At 32.1% G+C, this 20313-nt stretch overlaps 1 protein-coding gene across 1 annotated transcript in view; it reads left to right on the top strand.

The window, feature by feature from the left end:
* The window catches only part of SPATA17 (spermatogenesis associated 17), a gene marked incomplete at both ends in the record, with an annotated part of 210323 nt that overhangs the window by 85270 nt on the left and 104740 nt on the right, over window positions 1–20313 (top strand). The window contains one exon of the mRNA XM_081299767.1: window positions 12318–12441. Coding sequence (XP_081155893.1) covers window positions 12318–12441 — 124 coding nt within the window. The remainder of the gene's footprint in view (window positions 1–12317; window positions 12442–20313) is intronic.

The raw sequence follows: 20313 nt of genomic DNA, 5'->3' as shown, positions 1-20313 counted from the left end.
CTTTTGAAAGTGAAACATACAAAAAGGAAAAAAAAAGGTTAGTCTCAAGAAGAAATTTATAAAAGGACAAAGTTTAATATATTGGACATTTGAATTTAACTCTTTACACAATGAATTTTATTTAAAATTCCACAATAAATTTTAAATAGTTTACAAAAGGATGTAAAAGAAAAGAATAAAAGGAACAAAAACCACAGTAAAGGAAAACACAGATATAATAACTTTAATGGTGTGCATGATTGATCAGAGAAAATGACTAGTTAAGCATGTTCCCTAACAAAATGGAGAAACATAACTGCATAAGCCAAGAAACTGCTTTTTCTAGCACCCATCCTAGAAGAAATTTCACAAATCTTCAATAGGACATATTCAGAAATGTAATGAACAATGTCTTCAGTATGTTTTGTTTTTATTAAAAAACAATTCTGAATTTCAAGTCCCTGTTCTGTTGTAGAGAACTTGGGTGGGGGTGGGGGTGGAGAACTTTTTTCCCAACCTTGGGGTATTGATGAACTAGAAGTTATAGTCTCTCACTTCGCTTACCTTTTGTCAACAGATGGATAGAAGGAATTTTCTCTTTTTTTCCCCTATTGCTGATTAAGAAAACATTTATTAATAATATGCACACTTTTTCAGTCTGAAATATATATTTAGGTGATTATGAAATAATATGGAAGAAATGTGTGTGTGTGTGTGTGTGTGTGTGTGTGTGTGTGTGTGTGTGTGTGTATCACATTTTTGGTGAAATATTTGGCCTTATGTTAGTCAACTTCTTTGAAGCATAATGACACTGTTAACTGGTCTCTTCTCTAATTTTTCTTATAACTTGAAACCACTCTTTCCTGGTCTGCCTTCTACTTCTTTGATAATGTTCTTCTATTTGTGTACTTTCCTTTATACACCTGACCTTATTATATGAGTATTCTCCTTTAATCACTTGCCTTTTCACTCTACATGCTATGTACAATCTCTTCCACTTCTGTGACTTCTGCTGTCACTTAGATGATTCATAAATCCAAATCCCACCCACAATTATCATTAGTATAGCCATCTATTAAATTGCCTGATAACATTGCTACTTGGACAACTTGCAGGCATATCAAGAAAGCATATTTATATATGAAACAATTATTTTTCCTAATCTCTTCATATGGTGAATTGAACCATTCTTCATTTAGGCACTCAGGTCAGAAGCATGGGATTTATTCCAAAGTCTTCATTCTACTGGTGCCTTCTGACCTGAGTGGAAGAGATTGTACATAGCATGTAGAGGACTTAGAAGTGCTAAAAACATGTAAAATATAAACACTAGAATTATATTTTAGAGTAATATAAAATACAAAAAAAATTCTTAGCATAAGAATTAAGCAAACCCAAACCCATAATAAATATGTGAATCATGTTTTGGTATAATGAACAATACTGGGGCACTTTACCACTGAACTATGTCTCAGCTCCCCTTTTTTAATTTTATTTTTTGTTGTTGTTTTGAGAAAGTGTCTTTCTAGGTCTCTTAGGGATTGCATAAGTATTTGAGGCTGGCCTCAACCTTGCCATCCTTCTGCCTCAGCCTCTTGAGTTACTTGGATTACAGGCTTGCACCAACCGTGCCCAACTTGAATTGTATTCTTAAATGGTTTAATACTTAAGTACAGGAATCTTTAAGGAAAATGTTAGCATGTATCTGAGTTATAAGTATAAAATGGGAATTCTTAGCATTGATGTATACCTACAAAACAAATATTATGATAAGTAGGAAAATATGCAGTGACCTACTACTAAAAAAAGCAGTAAATTGATAAATTGTCATTTAATTTTTTAAAAAATGTTACTTCTTTCATTACTCCTTTGTATTGTGCTTCATCTTTTTCTGTATTCTTCCCTCTAATCTGTCCCTTTCCTCTCTCAGGGGTGGCACTGAATAGAATGGAGAAAGTCACTATAGTATATTTTATTCTTTGGTATTACTATTTTAATATGTTTTCTTATCCAATAATAAATGGATAAGGTTTTCTTGGTATACATATGGAAATGATTTTAAAGATTACTAATCAAATAATTGGTCAATAAATAGTTTCCCAAAGTTCACTAGGCATTTTTCTAATATTGCATGTAGTATGCTGCTTTAAAATATGTTGACATCATCCTATGGTATGTCATTGCTTTATGACAGTATCAGTATTAGCTTGGAATTGCCCCTGGTCTGTGTTGAGTGGATTGAATGCAAATGCAGTGGCAATTATTTTTGCTTTTAAATGAGTTTAACACATTTTAAATGAGAGACAATGTGTGATGTTTGGGCAAATGCAAAATAAATATCATGCAACTCTTTTCATATGAAATGTGAACTTTAGCTACCTGAACTCTGAATGTATCCAATACTTAAATTCAGTAGGTTGATACTCCTCCTCCACAGCTGAATCACTGAAGATTCACAATGGAGAGAGAATATGATGAACCTTGATCTATCTATATGCAGGAAAACCCCCATGCTGTGTCTCAAAGTCACCATCTGTAAATTTGTTTCATTTCACAAAGAACAGAGACCTTGTTAATAATACTTGTCCCTTATTGACCTCAGTGGAATGTCGTGAGGATAAATAAGTGTCTGTGAAGTACTTGGAGCCCTGAAAATAATGTACTTTGTAAATACATTTATAGTTATTTTGTTGTAATTAGCTCAGTGTTGCTCTCAAATGTTGGACATCGTATATATTACATAAAACTACTTCCTTTTATAGAAATAATCCAGAATAAGAAAAAGAAAATAAATTTACACTGAAATATGTACATATTTTTAGAAAGAATATAGTACAGAAATTCTTTTTAAATTGAGTTGATTCTAAAGAGTCTTAAAAAGAAAAAATGGTTTTAATGAATAATCTCTAGAGATCTTTGGAGTCTTGTTTTTTAAAATCATGCAAAGTTGATAAATAGAATAATAGAATAATTGGACATTCCCTTTGTATGATCAGAGTGCAGTCATGGTATTGTAATCTTTATGATTTGGATAGAAGATGTCCCCAAAAAACTCATGTGTGAGACAATACAAGAAGGTTTGGAGGAGAGATGATTGGATCATGACAGCTTTAATCCAATCAGTGAATTAATCCTGTGGTGGGGATTAATTGAGTGGTAACTGAAGGTGAGAAGGGTATGGCTGGAGGGTGTGGTTCATTGGAGGTGTGCCTTTGGGGTACATACTTTCTATCTGGCAAGTGGAGTCTCTCACTCTCTTTGCTCTCTGATCATCATGTGAGCTGCTTCCCTCCACTATACTCTTCTGTCATGTTGTTCTGCCTCACTGTGAGCCCCAAGGAAGGGAGACAACTATCTATAGATTGAGACCTCTGAAACTATGAGCCCCCAAATAAACATTTCTTCCTCTAAGATTGTTCTTGTCACGTCTTTTAGTAATAGCAGTAAAATAGATGACTAAAACAGTAATTCTATAACATTGACCATTATGATCTTTGTAACATTTTATTCTCAAAATGTCTAGTCATAGAGTACACATGTGCTAGCATTACTCACTTGCCCACGGCCTGAAAACCTTTCTTCCACCATAACTTTTGATCTTTGCAGTTGGTGGTTAAAGTCTATGGAAGATAGCACACATTTTTTGTGCATAATCTCTCCTCATTTTAATACCTTATCTCTCTATCCCTGCTCTCTCTGTTCAGTAAAAGCCTTTTTATTTTCTGTTCCCAATTCCAATGCCACCAATTCCATGAAGTCTTTTTTTGATCCCTCTAATCACAATAGAGCTTCCTGAACTTAAGCACTGAATGTTTTTCTTCTATAGAGTTATTCTTCAAGTTGTCTAATTTGTTGTCATCAATATCTTTTTGTAATCTCCTTGAAAGAAGGGACTAACTTGACACATCTTTATTTCTTTTAATATCTTAGAACATACTTGTGACTGTTTGACAATGAACAAATGATTGTTGTTTCTCTCAGTCACTGTTGAACAAATGACTGACAATGAACAGATGACTGTTATTTCTCTTTTATAATTTGTGCAATACTATGCATAATTGCAGGGTTCATTCTGGAATATACATAAATGCATATAACATAATTTGTTCCATTTTAGTCCCCAGTTGTATTCCCTTCACCTGTTCCTCCCTACCCTTGTTCTCCTTCTTTTACTCTATTAGTCTTCCTTCTATTAATTGTGCATGATATTTATACATAGAAGTGGAGTTCATTGTGATATATTCATACTTGGTGTTTTAGTCAGCCTTTTCGCTACTATGATTAAAAGATTGCTCTGACAAGAACAATCTCAGAGGAGGAAAAATTTATTTGTGGGCTCACAGTTTCAGAGGTCTCAGTACGTAGACAACTGGCTACAAGAGTATGGTGGAGGGAAGCAGTTTACATGATGATCAGAGAGCAGAGAGACTGAGAGACTCCCCTGGCTGGATAGATAGAAAGTGCATATCCCAAAGGCAAGGCCCCAGAGACCCATTCCCTCCAGCTATACCCTCCTCACCTTCAGTTACCACTGAATTAATCTCTTCTTAGGGATCAACTCACTGATTGATTCAAAGCTCCATAATCCAATCATTTCTTCTCTAAACTTTCTTGCATTGTCTCAGACATGAGCTTTTTGGGGAAAATATCGCATCCAAACCATAACACTTGGACATAACAAATTTAATCTATTTTATTCCACTTTCCCTCCCTTTTCCCATCCCTCTTCCTTCCACATCAGTCCTTTTTCTCTACACTCCACTGTTTTCCCTCTGTTTTCATGAGATTCCCCCCACACTTTTTATAAAAAAAAAATTCTGTTTCTATCTTCCACATAAGAGTGAGCATATTCAACCCTTAACTTTCTGAATCTGACTGATTTCACTTAGCATGGTAATTTCCTTCTTCTTTAGTTGAATAAAACTCCATTGTGTACATATAACATATTTTCTTTAATTATCTATGAAGGGACACTTAGGCCGGCTCAATAACAGCTATTGTAAATTTTGCTGCAGTAAACATTGACATTCATGTATCACTACAATATTCTGATTTTTGTTCTTTTGGATAAGTATCAAGGAGTTGGATAGCTGGGTCATATAGTGGTTCCATTTGTAGTCTTTTGAGGAATCTCCATATTGCTTTTCCAAAATACTTGTACTAATTTGCAGTCCTACCAGCAATATAAAAGTGTATCTTTTCCTCCACATCCTTACCAGCATTTATTATTATTTGTATTTCTGATGACTGCCATTCTAACTAGGGTGAGATAAAGTAATATAGTTTTAACCTAAATTTCCCTGATTGCTAAGAATGTTAAACATTTTTTTATATTTCTTGCTCATTTCCATTTTTTTTTTGAGAAATATTTATTTAATTCCTTTGCCCATTTACCGATTGGGTTATTTGTGCTTTTTGGTGTTCAATTTTTTGAATTCTGAATATATTCTGGATATTAATATCCTGTGGAAAGAGTAGCTGGCAAAGATTTTCTCCTATTCTGACTTTCTCTTCAAGCTCCTAATTATTTCCTTTGCTTTGCAAAAGCTTTTTAAATTGAATCTATCCTGCTTATTGATTCTTGTTTTTATTTCTTGAGCTTTAGGAGTTTTATTATTGAAGTTGGTACCTGGGCCAATATGTTGGTATGTTAACTTATATTTTCTTCTAGCAGTTGCAATGTTTCTGATCTAATTTCTAGTCTTTGATCCACTTTGACTTTATTTTTGTATGGAGTAAGAAAGATCTATTTTCATTCTTCTATATAGAATATCCAGTTTTCCCAGCACTGTTTGTTAAAAATGCTACCTTTTCTCCGTGTATGTTTTTGGAACCTTAGTCAAGGATCAGATGACTGTATCTTTATGGATTTTTCTCTGTTTCTTCTATTCTATTCCATTGGTTTTCATGCGTTATGCCAATACAGTGCTGTTTTGGTATTGTAGCTCTGTAGTATAATTTCAGATCAGGTTTTGAGATGCCACCAGCACCAATCTTATTGTTCAGCATTGCTTTGGCTATTCTCGGTCTTTCATTCTTCCATACAAATTCTAGAATTTTCTTTTTTAGCTCTGTGAAGAATGTTATTGATATTTTGATGGGCATTTCACTGAATCTGTATATTGCTTTTGGTAAAATAGCCATTTTGACAATACTTATTCTGCCTATCCGAAAGCATGGGTCTTTCCATTTTCTAAGATCTCTCTTCAGTATTCTATAATTTTCACTCTAGAGTTTTTTTTTACCTCCTTAGTTAGATTTCTTCCCAAGACAAATCCCAAGCAGAGAAAAACTGAAAGCATTTCCTCTAAAATCAGAAAGAAGACAAGAATGCCTACTCTCACCACTGTTCTTCAATATACTTCTTGAAACTGTAGCTAATGCAATCAGACAACAGAAGGAAATTAAAGGAATATAAATAGGAAAAGAAGTCCTTGAATTATCTGAGTTTGCTGCTGACATGATTTTACAATTAAAAGATCCAAAATACTACACCAGAAGACTTCCAGAACTAATAAACAAATTCAGCAAAGTAGGATACATATCAACATTGAAAATCAATAGATTTCTTATACTCCAATAATGAATTTGCTGAGAAAAAAATCAAGAAAGCAATTCTATTCACAATAGTCTAAAAAATATTTAGGAATATATCATAACATGATTTTTATAGCAACATAGGCATTTTGAAGAGAAATTTATCTGTACTATTATAAATATATAAATATTTCAAGTATAACTGAAAAGTTTTTGTTTGCTTTTTTAAATGAGAGGACTTTCTAAATGTTTCCAAACTGGTAAGGTTCTCAGATAATATATTGAAAGATTTTATCACTCTCCAAATATATTTGTATGTAAAACATAGAAAAAGCACACAATTAGATTTTTTAAGGTTAGTATTTTAACTTGTATTTAATTTAATTTTTTTAGTTGTTGATGCACCTTTATTTTATTCATTTATATATGGTGCTGAGAATCAAACCCAGTGCCTCATACATGTGAGGCAAGCACCTACCACTGAGCTACAACCCCAGCCTCATTAACTTGTGTTTTAGATTTGTCTTTCTCACTTTTATTTTACTTTATAGCTATTTGTTTAAATTAATATGGTTGTATTTAGAGTGGACATTTGTTAGAGATAAAATATTTAATAAATAAACTAAAGTACTTTTAAGTTATAACAACACAGAAAAACCCCATGCTATTTGGCTATTTTTACTTTGAAGGTCTTGTAACATCAGCACACATTGACTTTTTTTTTTTTTTTTTGATGGCGAGTTTTTTACTGGCTATCAAAACAGAGTAAGGACACTATAGAGTAGTTCAAACAATTTCCTTAGAATTGCAGATGATGGCATTTTTGCTTCAATTTGAGAAATCTATATAGTATTGTTGATAGTTCCCTCTAAAATTTAGGGCATTTGTACTTTTAAAGCAATCTCTAAATAATTCTTTAATTCGGTCAACTTATGATTTTTATGAAATTACTGTGCTGTAAGTACCCTTTCTTCTTGTAATACTTCATAATGCTTCAGCTAATATTGTGAAGTCTGTGGTAGGATTACTAACTGAAATATAATTGCATTTCTTCATAATGTCACACTAGTGAAAAAAATGGAATCATCTTAATCCTTCAACAATGTATAGTTTTCATTGTAGTAGACAAGTGCTTCTTAAACTTTAGCAGTAGGAGATTGCCTCAGAGTTCTAATCCCAGAATTTCTGATTTAGTAGTTCTGGTGTTGTTGGAGACTATGAACTTCTAATGGTTCCCAGGTGATGCTGCAGTTTGAGAACCACTGTCTTATGCAAAGAGCCAAAGTCCTGGTTTTATTCCATTTTCCAAAGAAGCTTTTCTTAATATGGCATCTTCCCTTTATAATTAAGCCATCAGAAGTGATAAAGTACACTAGTAAATTGAGAAATAGTTTAAAAGTATGTTAGCAATAATTTTTATACTAATGTTAATACCCACAATACCTACTACCAGGTATTAGGCCAAGTGCTTTGGGAGGGACTTTGACTGTAATAACAGAAAGACAGAGAATGGATGACTTAAACAATAGAAATTTCTTGAATTTTGTAGAGTGGGGAGTCCAAGATCAAGGGGTCAGTAGATCTAATGTCTGGTGAGGGGACTTTTCTTTGTTTGCAGATGACTTCTCATTATACCTTCAGAGGACAGAGGAAGAGAAAGCAACTTCAATATATGAATTTTGAATGACACAGCATTTAGTCCACATATTGAAGCCTCAGTTCACAAGTGATGGGATTTGGAGTTGGGTACTTTAGGAGGTAATTAAGTAATGCCCATGGAACCTTCAAAGAAAGAGATTTGGCCATCACAAGAACAGATACAAGAGTTGCTTTCTTGATCCTGGACTTTTTGGACCAAAAATGCCATGAGGATAAGCAAAAGAGTGTCATAGATGGAAACAGACTCTGAGTACTTTGGTGCATGAGGTTTACTGAGGAACATTTTGGAGAATATCACTTGTTGGGAGAGGGAGGATGAGGAGCAGAGGATATTGAACTTCATCAGTGGTATCAGCCAATTTGAAGAAGCTCTGGGATCTGGATGACCCTTAAGAGTGGTCTCAATTTGAGAGAAAGTTTCTGGGCCCATGTATACCCTCTCAATCCTTAGTTATCAGGTGCAGGCTCTGGGAAGAGAGTGACAAAACTGGAATTTAGGAAGCTGGGTGCTTTGGTCCTGTAGCAAGCCAAGTGATGTGGTGAACTGCTTTCCTGGCCACTGCTTAACATAGATCACATAATGATGCAACACAGCCTGGTAGATATGTGTGTTATCTTGAGCCACATATGTTTTTGACAGGTATACAAGGTGAAACCACTCCTCAGAGTAGTATGTGGAGGATAGAATAAAGGAAAATTTATTTGTGTGGATCTCTTCTGACTCTGCTTTTGCACTGGTCAAGGTTTATCTCATGCCCCCTGCCTTTTAGAAAGCCAGATTCCATACTAAGCATTGTAGAATTTCATCTACAAAGTGCACACTGATAAGGAGGGAGAAAGGAGGAGACCATCAAGAAAGTTAGAGAAAGCATAAAAGACTTATGGGAGATGCAGCAAGTAGTCTAGTATGTAGTTCATAGTAAATGTTCAAGAAATAGCTAACACTTATATAGCATTTTATTAGGCACCTCTGACTGCTCTGAGTACTTTACATAGGTTTGCTGATTTGATCCTCACAAAAACTTGGTGAGGATAATAATAATGCTAACATATCTGCATTTTGCAGGTGAGGTTACTGAATCTCAGAAGTTAAACAGCTAGCAAGTAGCACACCAGAACCCTTATAATCATGAGCCACTTCACAGTTTATGCTGTTAACTACTCCACTATATTGCCTCCCAGTGGCTATTGTTATTTTTGTTGTTGCTATCATTATTAGAATATGCAAATATTTTCATCACTATGAATATCATTAGCAAAATATTTTCAGATGTGGAGCTTTGCAAAAATTACATTTGTTATCTTTATTTTAAAACTAACTCACAAGAGCTGTAGCAGTGTAGCTCTGTGATAGAATGTGTGCTTACATGTACAGCATGAATTGGGATTCATTTCCCCACTACCAAAAAAACAACATAAATTTATATCATGAATTGCTTTAGAGATATGAAAATGATGCAGAAAGTTTTGGAACTTTTCTGGGTTTTATAATATAGTAGAAAATAAAATCATAAGATAAAAGAAAATATGCATGGCTAATTCGATAAAAATATCATCTGCATAAGATTTCTTATATCAGGGTTATGGCTAAAGCCTGATCTAGTATTAGAAAATCCTTAAATCTAAGGATTTTTATTTCACTCTGCCATTAACCAATTTGTTTTGGGGGTAGGTCATTTAGTCTTTTATATATTTCCATTTTTTTATTATAAAATGGGATAGCTAGCATATATATGCACACACACACATCACAATACCTTGTGTGTATCACAAATATTTTGAGGCTACAAGTGAAAAAAATAATTAAATGAAAAAATTATTGTAAACAACTCACTAAGTAGTATATTTTAAATAAATCTCCAGATTCACAGGATCATATTTTTTATTATATACTATACAATGAGCTATATCTTTATCCCTGCAAAGGTAACAAAAACATGTATTTTAAGGATAAGTAATTTCTTCCGCTTTTTATATTTTATCATTTAACAAGGAATATTTGGCATTAATGTAATTGTATTATTCAATATATCCACACACTCTCAGGTATTATAACAAATTAACTAGAAATCTAGGAATTTGTTTTTTCCAATAATTGTGTGAATTAATTTGTGTGTTGAGATGTGCCAGATTAGTTTTTCTACTGCTCTGTTAAGTTTCTTGAATTTATTTTTAAGGCATCCCAGTTCCTCTGGGATTCCTGTGAGTTTTCTTTATATACTAAAAATTGACTTCTTTTTCATATTGCCCAGTTTTAGTTCTCCTAGTCATGCAACTCTCCCCTAAATACATAGTTTGCATTTCACATTTCTATATCCTGAAGATAGACTGTTTTCACTACTTCAAATAACTTACAGTTTTGATTTTATACACAAGTACTTATTTGTGCCTGAACCATTTAAGTTTTTAATTTTATTTTGTATGTAACATCATTTCATGTTTATTAAATCATTTATCAAAAAGAAGCTTCTTTGTAGATGTATTTTTCTATTTTTATGATTGCTAAGAAAATTACTGTACTTATCCTTGGAGTAATAGTAAATTGTATACATACATTTCTGAGTAATTATCTTAATGGTAGCAGTTTACTTGTTACTCTAAATTATCTTAAACTCTTCTAAGAGGAATTATAGAGGGGAAATATTTATTTTTGGATAATATCAAAAGTAAAGACTGCAATTAATAATGTACTCACTTTTTAGTGTAACATATGACTATTGTTTTTCCTGGTTAAAAATTATCATTTATTCATATGTAACTGCCTTGAAATTTGTACCTTAAGGACAAAGAAAGGTCACCAATCCCTCTAACTCCTGGTTCTTTGTCAAAAATGGACACAGTTAATGAGGTTTGTTTGGTACAGAACAAATTCTCAGACACAGATAGAGATCCTTTCAATGGAAACAAATTTGTTTGGCTTTACCAGGTTACTTAGCGATTAATAATAGCCTTGAGATGCAGGTCAGAGAGGTCATTGTACCAGCTTGCCAACACAATCTAAATGTGCAGCTAGTCCAGCTCTGTGGGTGCAGAAGCCCCCAAAATACTATGCATAAAGTAAAACAGGTTATTTTCTGACTCCTTTTTTCATATTAATAAGCAATTTTCAAGAGAAGGGTGGCAAAATGGGGTCCATGCCACTCCAAGTAATTCATTTATTTTGCAATTTAATCTTATGTTGAAAAAATTGCTCTGCTGCAATAGCAGAGCATGGTGATTTTTAAACGTCAGAGTGTTTCATAAGTAACCTTGTATGAAGTATTACATTAGTATCCTTTAGCAGAAAATTGCAACAAAATATTTCTAGAAATTAAAGGAGAATTATTTTATTTCTGAAGTCTTTTTTCCCCTACTTTTCCCTGGTATATTTGAGGAAAAGATGATTTGTTTAAAATTTTGCTGATGGCACCAGAAACACAGTTATATATCTATTTTCTCAAAAAAGTACAATTTATATATATTACATTGACATGAGTAATTGAGTGTCCTATGAGAATACAATTTTTTCCATATTTGATATCACATTCTTTTAGCAGATGTTTTTCATATAGCATATTTAAAATTTAGATTTCTAGATATACACATAAATGAAGAAAATTCTCAACATTTTAATTGAATTTGTCATACTTTAGAAAGACTTTAACTTACTAATCTTTTATTCTAATTTCCTATATAATTAAATAAAATGTCAATCTCTTAAATGCACAATAATAGATGTAATCTTATTGATATTATTTAAACTGTCAACTGAAGTAAAGTTACAGTAAATTAAACATATGTATAAAACCTGTCACACTTTTTAAATTGGCCCTGTAGGTAGTGTATAAATTGAATAATTTGAGATTTCTGAGTACAATACCAAAATTTAAAGGATATCACTATCTCAGATGCTTTCTTGGTATATTTGAGTATTTTCTTGTCTATATAATTATGACATATAGGAATTTGAATTTTAAAACTTAATTAATCTTTTTTAGTGCTTTCTAATGATTGCAAAGATTCACATAGAATATGCAGGTCAGACACAATGCTGATTTCGATGGATGTGGATAATGGTTGCCCCTCAAAAAACTTGATTATCATCAGTGAAAGAATTAAAATATTAACAGTATCATAAATAACTGCAGACACTTTTGATGTAGGGAGGCACTGGAGGAGTTTGCAGAGATGAAAGAAAGAGAAGAGAAGAAGGCTAACCTCGAAAAGGAAGAGAAGCAAAGAGATTATCAAGCCCGAAAGACGCATTACCTCCTCAGCACAAAGCAGGTTGGTCTACCTGTCCCTGACAGCTCCCGTAAGCCACTTGGGCTCCTAGGCTGACAGAGATAAACTAGCAGGCTGAATGGGACATGACTTGTTGAAAAGATATCACAAAGACACTACTTCGAGTTCAATTTCGTGCTTCTGTGTAGGTGTGCGCAGGCACCATGACTCGCCTGTGACAGCTGCTTCATAGAGGCAGGCGCTGGCAGAAAAGTCTAAGTCAGCAGTGTGATCTGCCACAGTGATAACACAACACGAAGGGCATAACCTCACATTCAAAACTCATTCCCAGTGGCTTATTGTTGTGTTGTGAATTTATCAAGAACTAACAAGTTATTAAGCTGAGATGGCTTTTATGTTTTCTCTTTTAATTGAGCAAATGTTGAGATTGAAACTATTCTCCCCCTTTCTAAATCTTGATGGAAGTTTTCAGGTGATGCTTTTAACAAAATTGTTTCAGCAATTACATCTTCACATGGAAAAATAAATGTGGTATCTGAAATACTTAGAAATATATCTCCTATACTAGCTAAAGTACCTCAAATTTTGTAATGGTTGTTAAGAAAGAATACATTGCATGTAGAATATTCTGCTCCAAGAGAAAAATGGTTTAAAAAATGCATGCATTTGGGGTTGAAATATGTTTTGTAACTTGAGCTCTAATCAGAAACCTAGCAGTTTCTGAGTTTTATTTTTTCTTATAAACCTTTGACTCCTCCAGTGTCTTAGTTCTGGCCAGATTCACATATTCAGATATCTTCAGGGGTGGGCAAGTCAAGTCCCAGGGGTGGAGGGTGAGATCAGGGCTGAATGACATAATTAGAAGTATCCAAATGCAACAACAGTAAATACTGGCCCTGTGTATTTGTAACCTGGATCTTCTGCATCTCTAGCCCTACTTGGTAGTCTAAATGCTAATAATGATGCCTGTATTTACTTGGATTTATATAGTTGAATTATCTTCATTTAACAGCTAAGGAAATGAACTCAGAGCTATTATGTGGCTGATTTACAGATATGAAACTTGTAGTAATAGATCTTGTACTCAAACCAAGGTCTTTTGACTCAAATTAGGCAATAAGTTAAAGATAATTTTAAAGTTAAAAAGCAAATATTTTCACGTTTTATTAGAAAATCTCTAACAATGTAAAAATTGTAATTGTATGATTGACATAATCTACTGTGTATAGAGGAATCCAAATCATAAATTCTTTGTACCAAAATGTTTTTGCTACTAGCTATTACTACCAACTATCAATAATTTCAACTTTGACTAAGTTAGAGGGTTATTAATACTACTGATTCTTTAAAATTGATAATAGTGTATTCCTTCAGATATAGTTGTTAATTTTGGTAACTCCAAGCCCTTTTGTATATTTGTTTATTTCTTAATCTGAATTCTAATTGTTTATTCTTGTGATGGTTAGTGGAGAAAACAATAAAAAATGGAGAAATCAAATATTTGCAAATATTTGTTCATTCTATACAATGCAAGGTTTTGAAATATTGAGTGTATAGTGGAATGATTTTAAAAGTTCATAAGGGGTTGAGAGTGTAGCTCAGTGGTAGAATGCTGCTTGCCTAGCATGCATGAGGCCTTTGGTTTTATCTCCAGCACCATTAAATAAGTAGATAAATAAGTAAATAAATAAATAAACTGAAATTTAGAAAGCCCATTATAATTTGATTGTTTTACTAATAAAAATAATGGCAAATATCTATGGGGTGCTTACCATGTGCCTTGTACCACAATAGAGACTTTATTTGCATTATCTTTTTAATAAGATAGATTTCAGTTTTAAAATTGAGTGTCCAATTTCATAAATATTTTTTCAAGTATACCCAGAAGACTTGACTCATGGACCTTAATGAATTTTCAAATAACATTGAACATTCAAATAACATTGCTATTGTGTTTTAGGTATATGTGCATCAACAAACACAAGTTGTCTATGCTGCATTCAGTTTTTTTCCTTGCTTATATGGTATGCAGGTTACTGGTAATATCAATGTATAGAAACTGCAGTCTTGTCTCCAGGCTTCACTGGCATCTAATAAAATCATTATTTTTGAGGCAGTATGGTACAACGGAAAGAGCCTGGACATTATAATCAGACAGCTGAATTCGCCTCTCAGCTCTCCCACTTAGAATGAGATATTAGATTACCTTGAGTTTTCTGAGCCTCTGTTTTGTTCTACACATATGGGATAATGAAACCCACCTTGAAAGAATTTTATGAGGATTAAATGTAATATATTTAAAAGAGTGCCAGGCTCTTGGAGGGCATTCAGCAAATGATCACGATCATATTACTGGAATTTAGCTTGTCAAGGATAAGCTAAGGTTCAATACTTTCATTTTCTTCTATTTGTTGTACCAATTGAAAGCACCATTTTTTAAAAAATTCCTTTTATTCTTTTGGTTATTAATGAAAATTAGAGATCTTTCTACTGGCGTCTTTGTATTGGTGCCCCCCTCCCACCCCATCTCATTTTAAACATGATTTCACAGACTGTAGGGTATTATTGGGGAAATTATGGCCTCAAATCACCTCCCTAGGAGAGAAATATTGTAAAAATATCAGAGATTTTAGTTTGACTCTGGAAAGCTGGTATACAATGGTAAGATTAATTTTTGACCACAGGAACTAGAGTGATAGAAGGACAACCATTTGAACCTAAGGAGATGTCCTCCCCGCCCCAAGGCTTTTATTTTTATTTATTTATTTATATGTTTATTTATTTATTTATTAGAAAACTGTATAGCCATTATTTAGTTAAATAAAAAGGTAAGGCACATTCACTGTAACAGCTTTCCCCTTTGTCCTGATGAGAAGGAAGCAAGATAATTTTTATTATGTATATTTTATTGTCATTCTTTTCACTTATAAATGACGATAGAGTCAATTTTTACATATTTATACAAACATGGATTATATCTTGATTTATATTTTTATATTTTATTTTTTGGTGATAAAATTAAATAGCAGATCACCTTAGTGTCTCATTTGTTCATTTTTCCAGGGATTAGTTGTATTGACTGAAAGATACTGGAAAGTCAAATGTTTTATTCCTTATGTCCCTTCAGATTTGCTTTCCTTAGCTTTAAATCAGTACTTTTCATTGCCTTAGAAAACTCTTTCAAGTCAAAATCACATACTCTCTCCTTCTAAACAAATGTGTGCAATACCTTAGTATTTTAATATAGTGGATATGAATTTCAACCTGATCAGCTGATTACTCCAAATGACATATTTTTGAGTACCTACCATGTGTTGATACTGTACTAGGACTTTAGTATATATACATATATACATACAATCATTATTCACAAGGAGCATTCAGCCTAGTTTCAATCTAATGTCAAACAACTTCTTTAAATACAAGGAAATTGCTAATTTTCCATTATAGTTTATATAAGCAGTCTCACTGAAATTAACCACCATTTATATTAGTGATTTTGCTGATGCAATTGACTATTTTGTTCTGTTTTAATCAAAAACTTTGAATACTTTCCCTAAACTAAAGAAGACTTGAGAGTGAAAGACATAATGCACTTAACGTAATTTTTGTTATTCATTTCTCAGAATGACTTGGCAATTATATAGGAATTTAACTGTGGATTTAAAAATATTTCTTGTTTAGATCAACTTCATTCCTTGTTTCAAGAGTTTTGACTTCAAATTATATTAGGTACACTTAAATAAAAAATAAAAGCAAATGGTATTTTAAAACCTTGTGTTTGACTTTCAATATGTACAGATATTTGAAAATTTATCAAATAATATTCAAGTGTGAATAATTTTTATAAGTCTGTCAGGGTAGGAAAAGTTTTGTTGACCTGCTTAAATGGAATAAATCTAACAACTTTTGCAGAAAGAAACACTATTTTTATTGGAAGTTTCAATAATTTTTGGAATGGTATTATTAATATAATTTGTGGAATACTAATTTCTGCATTGAATTTTCATAATTCTGATATAGTTTACCTTAGATGAGTATAAATAAAACATTAATTCAGGCAAATAATGTTTTTAAAAAGCTAAGGAATTTTATAAGCCAAAATTATGTTTGTGAATTCAGATATAGATAGTAAATGAAACCGTGTGTTATTTAGTGCATTAATAATTTTAAAATGATTCTGCTGATAAACTGATATATTCATATACTGACAGCAAAGTCAGCTTTCTTTTCTAAAGTCAGATTTTAGCCTATTTTGATATAAATTCATTGTATGTCTTTAAATAGTTTCAAAAGATATTACTAATTTTTACTGGCATTAATGATCTCATCTTTATTCAAGCAAATATGTTTGTGCTAATAGGAATTACACGAGTAAATAACTAATATTGCAATGAGTGAATTAATAGACCCCTCAGGGTTTTATTAATTAAAAAGTTCAAGTCATATTAAAGCACCTTTTGTATATGTTTATTTCAATCAGAAAGCTGAACATGGTAACTTATTTGCATAAATAATCAATCACCATTTACTAGTAGTAATAAGGTTAATTTGTTGCTACAGCCATAATAGGATTAGTCAATTATATTTCTCAGAAAATACTATTTGTTATGCACCCCATCACCTGTAAAACAGGATTGAGTTTAGAGTCCTTATTAAATGAACACATCAAAAAATCTTTGTCCCTGCAAAAGTTTTTTGAAAGGAAAGCTAATTTTAGTTGATTTGAGTAAACTAAAATGCAAGCATTGCCTCCATTTATAAATTTAATTTATCTTTCTGCAAAGATTGATTATTTAATAAAGTTATTTATTTTGATTCAGTAACCAGTCAAACTAAATCTAACATATATAGGACATATTTCCTTTGAAGAAAATCTCATTTGCAGATTTGTTTTATTCCAAATCAACTGACTTTCATTCCTTTGCCCTTGTTCCTGGGTAATAAATTATGTTGTCTGCTCCACCTACTGGTTGATACATGCAAAGGCCTATTGTTGGATTTATTGGAAGATTACCATCTCAAAACAGTTGCCAGAATTTTTAAGGATTCATCAACAAATTTACAGAGACAAATGTAAAATTCAGCATCTAAATTATAAACACTGATGCTTTAAAATAAAGCTTATTCTATCGGATTATTCGCAGTAATAGTTATCTGATTAATGTAAATATTTCTGTATTTTTTATTTTTTTATCATATGTTAATAGGATAATAAAAAAGAATGAGATGCAAAATATACAAGTAACTCAGGGTTGGGGTTGTTGCTCAGTGGTAACGCGCTTGCATGCATGATGCACTTGGTTCGATTCTCAGCACCACATACAAATAAGTGAAAATAAAAGTCCATCAACAACTAAAAAATATTAAAAAAATACAAGTAACTCAGTATAACTGTATACATTTTGGTTTTTTTATAGCATCTGACCATTTATACACATTTAAAGCAAAGCTAAAATGGAAAAATTTTAATTCAATTAAAAATTTTATACAGATATTATGAAAACAATTTTCTTTCCATCACATATATAACAGTTTGTTTATGTTTTCTCTTTAGCATGAAAACATCATGCTAAAATTTTCATATGTGAAATATAGAAATAACTATTTTCAATTTATAATTCTTTAAAAAGACCCTTTACTCTGGTTATATTGATAAAACTTTATTTTGAAATATTTTACTTTTCAAGAAAGACAAAATGCTTTCAGCTACTTCTTTTCAAAATTATATTAAGTCACATTTTATAAAAAAGAGTGTCTTAATCAAAAAATGAAACTTGATAAATTCATAATAAATTGGTATCCTATTAATATGGAAAACATATTTATGAGAAAAATCTTACAAATAAAAATCTATTTGAATGAAGAAATATTTAATTCTTCCAAATCACTTATTGCTTTCATTTGTATCTTCCTAGTACCATATGTGTGATTATTCACTTTTATTTTGAGATGATGAAGTCACAGAAAAGTGGCAGCCTTTTGGTGCACACCTGCCAGTGTTTGCATTTGTATGTGTGTGTGTCTCTGCATGTCCTGTGTCTTTATGTCTGAGATGTATTTGGAAAGACTTCTCATTGTTCTTAGGCAACAGTATACCACAGGTATGGTATGAAGCTCAAGAGTGATATTAAAATACACCTGTTAATGACTCGCTGAAACACATTTTTAGATCTCTTGATCTTTCTGACAAAACCACTTCTTTGAATTTAAAGATATTAATTTGTTTCTCGTAGTTTCTTGGTTGAATCTTTTTTTTTCTTTTCTGTATTTCCATTTTACAAATACAAAAGGATGTGTATTCCTTTCTTCCTGTTACTGTTAATACTACCTTAATCTCTGATGTGACTAATATTACATTTAAGATCTTCATGGTCTGACATAACCTGATTTGGGGCATTCACATGTTTCTTTGCTTCAGTTTTTAGACTCTCTTTCTATGTGTTCTTTCCCCCTTATTTTTCAAACCAGTCTTTATTAAACAATAACAACAATGATTCTAAACTATTTCATTACCCAAGTTTTTGAATTTTTTTTCATTTTTCACCAAATTATTTCAATTCATCATTCCAGATGTGTTTCAAATCAGTTCCTCCAAGCCCAATCCCTGAACTCTGAACAACAATATTACTCTCTAAAATGATTTTATTTTTTTTAAGTCTTTTGCCTTTTAACCCAGTACATTTACCTCTATCAGATAAAATTTTCTAAAATAGTATTTTTATTTTCTTTCCCCTTGTAGTTTATAAACCTTTAAAGACTCCGTTGTCCATAAGATAAAATCCACATTTTCCAGCATAAACATTTGAAACTCTGTATAATCGGACTCCACTTTGCCTGGTTAGTCTTATCTCCCTTTGCTCCTCAATATGAGTGTCCTAAAAAGTATGATTTTACAGTTTGGAAAAATTCTTCATAAAAAAGAGGGATCATGATCTGACATTGCTTTCCATGCATGTATGAATTTCTCAGAATGAACCCATCTACTCCGTTGTAGCTCTGAAGCTCTAATTTAAAAAAAAGAAAAGAAAAAGAAAAAATGATCATAAGAATTTTTTAATGGATGTATGAAGTAGTCAATTTCTTGTAGCTTTTTATATTCTGGAAATTCATAAGATCCCCCTGTCAAAAGATACATCACACTTCTCCTTTATGTGTGATTAGATAGAGGAGGATTAATTTTATGTCTACTCCTCACAAAATGGCAACATTTAACTTGCTTTCAACTGATACTTGCATTTTACCATACTTTACCATTAATGATGCATTCTTACTTCCTGTTAAAATACTTTTAGAAAGGAAATATACTAGCTATTAGCTGTCCTCATTAGTATAGCTTGGTGAAAACTGATAGATTATGAATAGCTTATGATAAGAAGAAGGCAGAAAAATACACCCAGGGACCTGAGGCAATACTTAGTGTACAAAGACTCAAATGGACTTAAGGTTGGTGGTGTGTGTGTGTGTGTGTGTGGGGGGGGTATACGGAATGCTAAAGGGCATAATGAATGCATGGAATATCTGGGGAGGAAAGTAGGTATTTGGGGCACTAAAAAGAAAACTAGGAAGACAAATGAAAAATTTGTCAATTTTGCCATTTTGCTAAAGTTTACTAGTATTTAGTATCAGTTATTATCTACATAACTATATATGCCTTTTATTTTTGTTTCCTGTATCTCAGAGCATTCTCAACTATCAGTTCTTAATTCTTACATGATCTTCCATTGAGTTCTGACACACTTCTACAGGAAATGAAGAGATCTGGCAGTAACTCAGATTTTTGTATGGTTTGGAAGATAGCTTTATTAATTTTACATGAAGGATCTTATATTTGCTTTTGCTAACTTCCCAGCGATTTATATAAATGTTTTTATAGAAAAAAATTTACAATATGAACTCACATCTACAGAAGAC

The sequence above is a fragment of the Spermophilus citellus genome, assembly GCF_964194105.1.
Source record: "Spermophilus citellus genome assembly, chromosome: 6".
In the NCBI taxonomy this organism is placed as follows: Eukaryota; Metazoa; Chordata; class Mammalia; order Rodentia; family Sciuridae; genus Spermophilus; species Spermophilus citellus.
Note: the sequence above shows the minus strand (reverse complement) of the source record. Positions and strands in the feature narration are given on the sequence as shown.